Here is a 6,354-nt window from a genome sequence, read left to right on the forward strand (position 1 = left end):
ATTCTACACACACACATTTGGAACTCTCCTGGAGTACCCTCACACATATTATTCCCTCATTTAGTGGATATTTTCACAAAAAAGTGAAATTTTCAAAAATCCAGAAAATTGGCTGAAAATGACTAAATATTAAGGACTCATTGGGCGAATCGCTCTGGAACTGAAATCGGAACGCTCACTGACATTTCCCCTATCTGAAAGTCTGATAAACACCGGAAAAATGACTAAGTCAAAAAAAAAATTATTTTCAACTTTTTTCAATTTTACCCCCGTGGGATATATATTCTACCCACACACATTTGGAACTCTCCTGGGGTACCCTCACACATATTATTCCCTCATTTAGTGGATATTTTCACAAAAAAGTGAAATTTTCAAAAATCCAAAATATTGGATGAAAACGACTAAATATCAAGGACTCATTGGGCGAATCGCTCTGGAACTGAAATTGGAATGCTCACTGACATTTGCCCAATCTGAAAGCCTGATAAACGCCGGAAAAATGACTAAGTCCTAAAAAAAAATTTTTTGATCTTTTTTCAATTTTACCCCCGTGGGATATATATTCTACCCACACACATTTGCAACTCTTCTGGGGTACCCTCACACATATTATTCCCTCATTTAGTGGATATTTTCACAAAAAAGTGAAATTTTCAAAAATCCAAAATATTGGATGAAAACGACTAAATATCAAGGACTCATTGGGCGAATCGCTCTGGAACTGAAATTGGAACGCTCACTGACATTTGCCCTATTTGAAAGTCTGATAAACGCCGGAAAAATGACTAAAGGCCCTGTCACACATAACGAGATCGCTAGCGAGATCGTTGATACATCACAGTTTTGAGATCGCTGGAGAGATCGTTCGGGAGCCGTCAAACATGCATAACTTGCCAACGATTTCAGCCGCCCCAGCGATCTAACTAACGATCTCGTTGGTCGCTGGGACACTGTCACACAGCAGCTATTTCAACGATCCACATAACGATACACACTTTGAGGGACTGTACTGTGACAGAAAGGCGTGCATAAAATTACCTTTCCGCGCCCACTCATCTCCGATTGGTAGACGCTACTGCGTTCTGATTGGCGGCCGGGTTTTAAAAAAAAGGCAACGTTGGGGCAATTCCGCTCCCTTGTTCCTATCTGCGCTCTGCTTTCGGATCGTAGCAGTGTTCTCCGGGCAAGTTTCGTCCATCTGGGATTTGTTGCAGCCTTGTCAGCGTCCTGATTTTTGGATCCTAGTTGCGTTCTACTGCTGTGATTCCATTCATTTGTGGATTTTCTTCAGCTGTGACTGAACATTGTCTTTTGGGTTCTTCAGGCACTGTATTGCTTTGTTTCCACGGTAAGTTATTTTAGTGGATTTTTATCACACTCAATAAGTATATATTTGCTTATACATTGGAGGCCATTTTTAGTCAGCAAATGGTGTGTAGTACTTTTTACTTTGTTTTAAAACGTTTCATGTATGCTCACTGTATTGCTATCCTTTTCAGATGGCTTTCAAAAGTGAAGAGTTTGTGAGGGAAATGATTGACCTCTACCGCTCCCTGCCGTGCCTTTGGCAAATAAAATCAACAGACTACTGCAATAGAGAGAAAAAGAGGGAGGCCTACCAGCAATTGATTTCCCTCTTTAAAAGGCATGGCCCCAACGAGAAGGTGGATGAAGAGCTGGTGAAGAGAAAGATCCAGGGTCTACGCACCGTATATAAGAAAGAACTCAACCGGGTGGAGAAATCAAAGAAGTCAGGTACCGGCACAGATGAGGTTTATGTGCCGACATTATGGTATTATGATTTGCTTGCCTTCACCCGTGACCAGGAGCTACCTCGGCGAATGGCGTGTACGATGCGGCCGACCCCAGAAGAAGACCCCGACATACGGACTGACTCCCCTGTTGAAGATGTAAGTACCTTCTTTGCTTCCCTGTAAATAGCATTTATACTTTCAATGTACATGCCATAGTTTAGCCGCCCCTCATATTTGTTTTTTAGTGCACGTGTACCCATGCTGGTCATAACATACCTGCTGGATGTTGTAACCAAATCTTAACTTTAATTTTGTGTTCCCACAGCACCATCGGCAAGATGACGACATCTCGGCTACGGAACGTGGTATGGAGGAGGCGAGTGTTATGTCAAGGAATGAGGAACCTATGGCATCGGTGAATGAAGACCCTATGGCCTCTACAAGTGAAGACCTTGTGCCTCGGCGACAGAGAAAATCAAGGAAAAGAAAGGCCAGCTTGCCGCCATCGCCAGATCTAGTATCTCTGGCGAACAAGATTCTACTTCTGCAGACCCAGGACAAGCGGGACAGCTTTGCAACATATGGTGGCGAGAGACTACAGAGGCTGGATGACCGACAGAGGGCGCATGCAGAAAGGGTCATGTTTGAGACTTTAAATAAAGCGGCAGCCGGTGAACTTAATGAAACGTCTACTGTACATACTCTGATTGACCCTGGCCATTTTCAACAACATTCTTGGACCCATAGGCCGGACCCACTTCACAGCACACCAGTGCAGAGGATCCGGCGTCCACAAAGCCTTGCCCCCCCCCCCACAGTATCCCATGTGTTCTGATTCTTTTGTTTCCCCCAGGCACGGATACACAAATACAGGTAATCGATATGAAGAACTGTAGTGATGTTTCATTTCAATTTTTTTTTATCATTTTGTAAATATTGTTAATTTAATACTTATTTAAATTGTTAAAATTGTTTATATTTTTGTTTGTTTATAAAAAAAAGTTATATTGTCCTCTTTTTTAACTTTACCCCTGCCCTCTGATCTCACCCTGATTGAAATAAAAATGTTTTTTGGTTGCCTTATTTTCTGCTTTACCTCTTCCCGAGGGTGGGACCCCTCACCCCTGCCCTCCGATCCCTTCCCAATCTCCGTTCCCTCCCCTCCATTCTCTACCGTCTATTCCCATCCCTGCTCTCCGCTGGTGATCACCTCCTCCCCTTCTCCTCCTCCGGCTCCAGGCTTTATCACCTGTCTTCTGTCTTCTCCCTGTGTCCTCTGGTCTTCTTCACAGCTGGTTTTCTTCCCCTCCTCTTCCTACTTCCCTTCTTTTAGTCTTTGGGGTCATAGTCATGGTGCACGGTATGGCAATGATCTGCCATACCATGCACCATGAGTCTGACTCAGATTATAGGTTGTATATACTAGATTCTTGATAGGGCGTTGATCCAGGGAACTAGTCTGATTGCCGTATGTGGAGTCAGGAAGGAATTTTTTTTCCCAAAACGGAGCATGGGTTTTTTTTGCCTTCCTCTGGATCAACATGTTAGGTCTTCCTTATAGTTTTCATACTATGTTCCTATTCTTTCCTCTTCTCTCTTCTTCTTGAATTAGCTGGCATCTGTGAAAGCCGACTTCAGATGGCTTTCCTGCCCCCACACAACTTCAGCAAATAATATCAATAAGTAGGCGGCAATGAAAGCCGACTTCAGACGGCTTTCCTGCCCCTACACTACTTCAGCTGATAACATCAATTAGTAGACAGCTATTAAAGCCGACTTCAGACGGCTTTCCTGCCCCCACACAACTTCAGCTGATAATATCAATAAGTAGGCGGCAATGAAAGCCGACTTCAGACGGCTTTCCTGCCCCTACACTACTTCAGCTGATAACATCAATTAGTAGACAGCTATTAAAGCCGACTTCAGACGGCTTTCCTGCCCCCACACAACTTCAGCTAATAATATCAATAAGTAGGCGGCAATGAAAGCCGACTTCAGACGGCTTTCCTGCCCCTACACTACTTCAGCTGATAACATCAATTAGTAGACAGTTATTAAAGCCGACTTCAGATGGCTTTCCTGCCCCCACACAACTTCAGCTGATAACATCAATAAGTAGGCGGCAATGAAAGCCTACTTCAGACTGCTTTCCTGCCCCTACACAACTTCAGCTGATAACATCAATAAGCAGGAGGGTGTGAAAGCCGACATTGGAGTGGGCTTTACTGCCCCTGCACTGCTTGTTAGGCAGTATCACACAGGATAGGATTAGATACACAACCCGTCAGGCAGTATCACACAGGATAGGATTAGATACACAACTCTTTAGGCAGTATATCACAGGATAGGATTAGATACACAACCCGTCAGGCAGTATCACACAGGATAGGATTAGATACACAACTCTTTAGGCAGTATCACACAGGATAGGATTAGATACACAACTCTTTAGGCAGTATCACACAGGATAGGATTAGATACACAACCCGTCAGGCAGTATCACACAGGATAGGATTAGATACACAACTCTTTAGGCAGTATCACACAGGATAGGATTAGATACACAACCCGTCAGGCAGTATCACACAGGATAGGATTAGATACACAACCCGTCAGGCAGTATCACACAGGATAGGATTAGATACACAACCTGTCAGGCAGTATCACACAGGATAGGATTAGATACACAACCCGTCAGGCAGTATCACACAGGATAGGATTAGATACACAAGCCGTCAGGCAGTATCACACAGGATAGGATTAGATACACAAAACGTCAGGCAGTATCACACAGGATAGGATTAGATGTAACAAAGTGTAGACAATAGTGGATATAAACTAATTTTTTTTTATAAAAATATAAAAAATATAACCAACCAAATAATATCAACTACATAACAAAAAAGAATTTATTGGCTGCCGTGACGGTCATGGGCTGCCACAAATCTTGCCAGCATCACTCCGTGCTGGTGGATCTCTTCACTCAGTCTCCGTTGTGATGCCAGGAGATCTTGTAGTGTTGGGATTTCTACGGAGGTAATAGTTAAACTTAAAAGTCCAATAATTCTGTACATTCATCAAATTAAGGCTATGTGCCCACGATGCACCACTCCCGGGTACCATCCACACATTAGAACGCGCTAATTACGCAAGTACAGATGCAGTATTGCGGAATTGGCGCATTATAATGCAAGTCAATGGCGACGCAAAAAAACCACCTTATGCAAAATAATTGGTAATGCTGCGTTTTTTTCCGCAATGATAATGTGCAGCGGAAATTTCCGCAGCATGTGCACAGCACATGCGGATTATCATTGGGGAACATGGCAGGCCTTCTACCATGCGCTTTTAATGCGTTTCCACAGCAGCAAAAACGCTGCAGAAACACCTTAAAAAACGCATCGTGGGCACACAGCCTATCAGGTACATGTTTGGTATTTAACACTTACGGTTTTCAGGTTGCTCGGATGATGACGAGCTTAAGGACCACCCGGATCCCCTGGCACCACCGGCTAGAGAAAGACACAACACTTAATAGTACATGACAACCCTATACTTTCCAAGTTGTATGGACCGTATTTTATGTCAAAGCATTACCGAAAGATGAAGCTGCACCTATATCACGGAGTGATGCTGGCGAGCTGGCAGAGGAATGCTGCTGGGGCTCCAGGGCTGGAGGTGACTCCCTTGGGGACTCTGGGGCTGCAGGCGCTGGAAAACAAATAACATTAGATACCTAAGGTGATTGCAGTTGTAACTAATGTACTGCCATATATTGTGTTAACATATTTTAAAACCACTCACCACTGCGGGGCAGGGACCGTGACCGGATGCTGACGATTCGGTCGGCAGACCTATATTTCAGGTCCGCCAGCTTTTTACGGATTTGGGTAGCAGAGCGCTGCACCCCAAATCTCCGGAACAGGCCCCGACCGATCCTCTGCAGCACCGCCTGCTTATGGAGCACTGGATGCTCAGAGTGCACATGGCACTCATAATCAAGTGCATCCAGATGCTCCACAAGGTAGCACACCTCAGCATCACCCCAAGGAGATGCCCTGACCCTGGATGCCATAATGCTCTTAATAAGCTAGGCCGCAACTACGTCGTTAGACCCGCCCACGACGCATGAACGTCGGTAACCACGCCCACGACGCATGAACGTCGCCAATAAACCCGCGGTTTATTAGAGAACCCTATTGTGACTTGAATTATTAGCGTGTCGGACTAGAGACGCTGTATTGATAATGCGACATCTGTAGAACGCAGCAGTGTCTGTATTGTGACGGTCACACAGGAACACTGGTGTTTAGGTGGTTTTATGTAGAAATATGTATCTATATTTTTATGTCGGTATGCATACTTCTGTGTCTGTGAGTATGTGTGTGTATAGCTGGTTATCTGTATATAAGTGTGGATATGGGTGTAGATTTTTATGTATCTGAATATGTATGTGTATATGGATGTATATATGGATGTATACATACGAGTACAACAGTGGTGTACCGCCATTGGTGGCAGGCCACATAACTGCTATGGGGCCCGTGGCCGTAGGGGGCCCGTGAGCCAGCGGACCCCATAGCAGTCTCCCCCATTC

General features: G+C 44.5%; 1 protein-coding gene across 1 annotated transcript; it reads left to right on the forward strand.

The window, feature by feature from the left end:
- The first annotated feature begins 1,477 nt into the window (after positions 1 to 1,477).
- Positions 1,478 to 6,002, forward strand: LOC141178567 (uncharacterized). Its single transcript, XM_073660449.1, has 3 exons — positions 1,478 to 1,913; positions 2,083 to 2,379; positions 5,976 to 6,002. The coding sequence occupies exons 1-3, from the start codon at positions 1,503 to 1,505 to the stop codon at positions 6,000 to 6,002; spliced, it is 735 nt and encodes a 244-aa protein (XP_073516550.1). The 5' UTR covers positions 1,478 to 1,502.
- The last annotated feature ends 352 nt before the right edge of the window (positions 6,003 to 6,354 follow it).

The sequence above is a fragment of the Phyllobates terribilis genome, unplaced genomic scaffold, assembly GCF_046119375.1.
Source record: "Phyllobates terribilis strain yellow unplaced genomic scaffold, ASM4611937v1 Scaffold_28__1_contigs__length_16237799, whole genome shotgun sequence".
Taxonomy (NCBI): domain Eukaryota; kingdom Metazoa; phylum Chordata; class Amphibia; order Anura; family Dendrobatidae; genus Phyllobates; species Phyllobates terribilis.

What these genes read in the sequence shown, in the direction of transcription:
- LOC141178567 (XM_073660449.1), top strand. Translation starts at nt 1,503, where the DNA reads ATGGCTTTCAAAAGTGAAGAGTTTGTGAGGGAAATGATTGACCTCTAC. An exon ending in CTGACTCCCCTGTTGAAGAT is followed by an intron (nt 1,914 to 2,082) that starts GTAAGTACCTTC and finishes GTGTTCCCACAG; the next exon opens with CACCATCGGCAAGATGACGA. An exon ending in GGCTGGATGACCGACAGAGG is followed by an intron (nt 2,380 to 5,975) that starts GCGCATGCAGAA and finishes TTGAATTATTAG; the next exon opens with CGTGTCGGACTAGAGACGCT.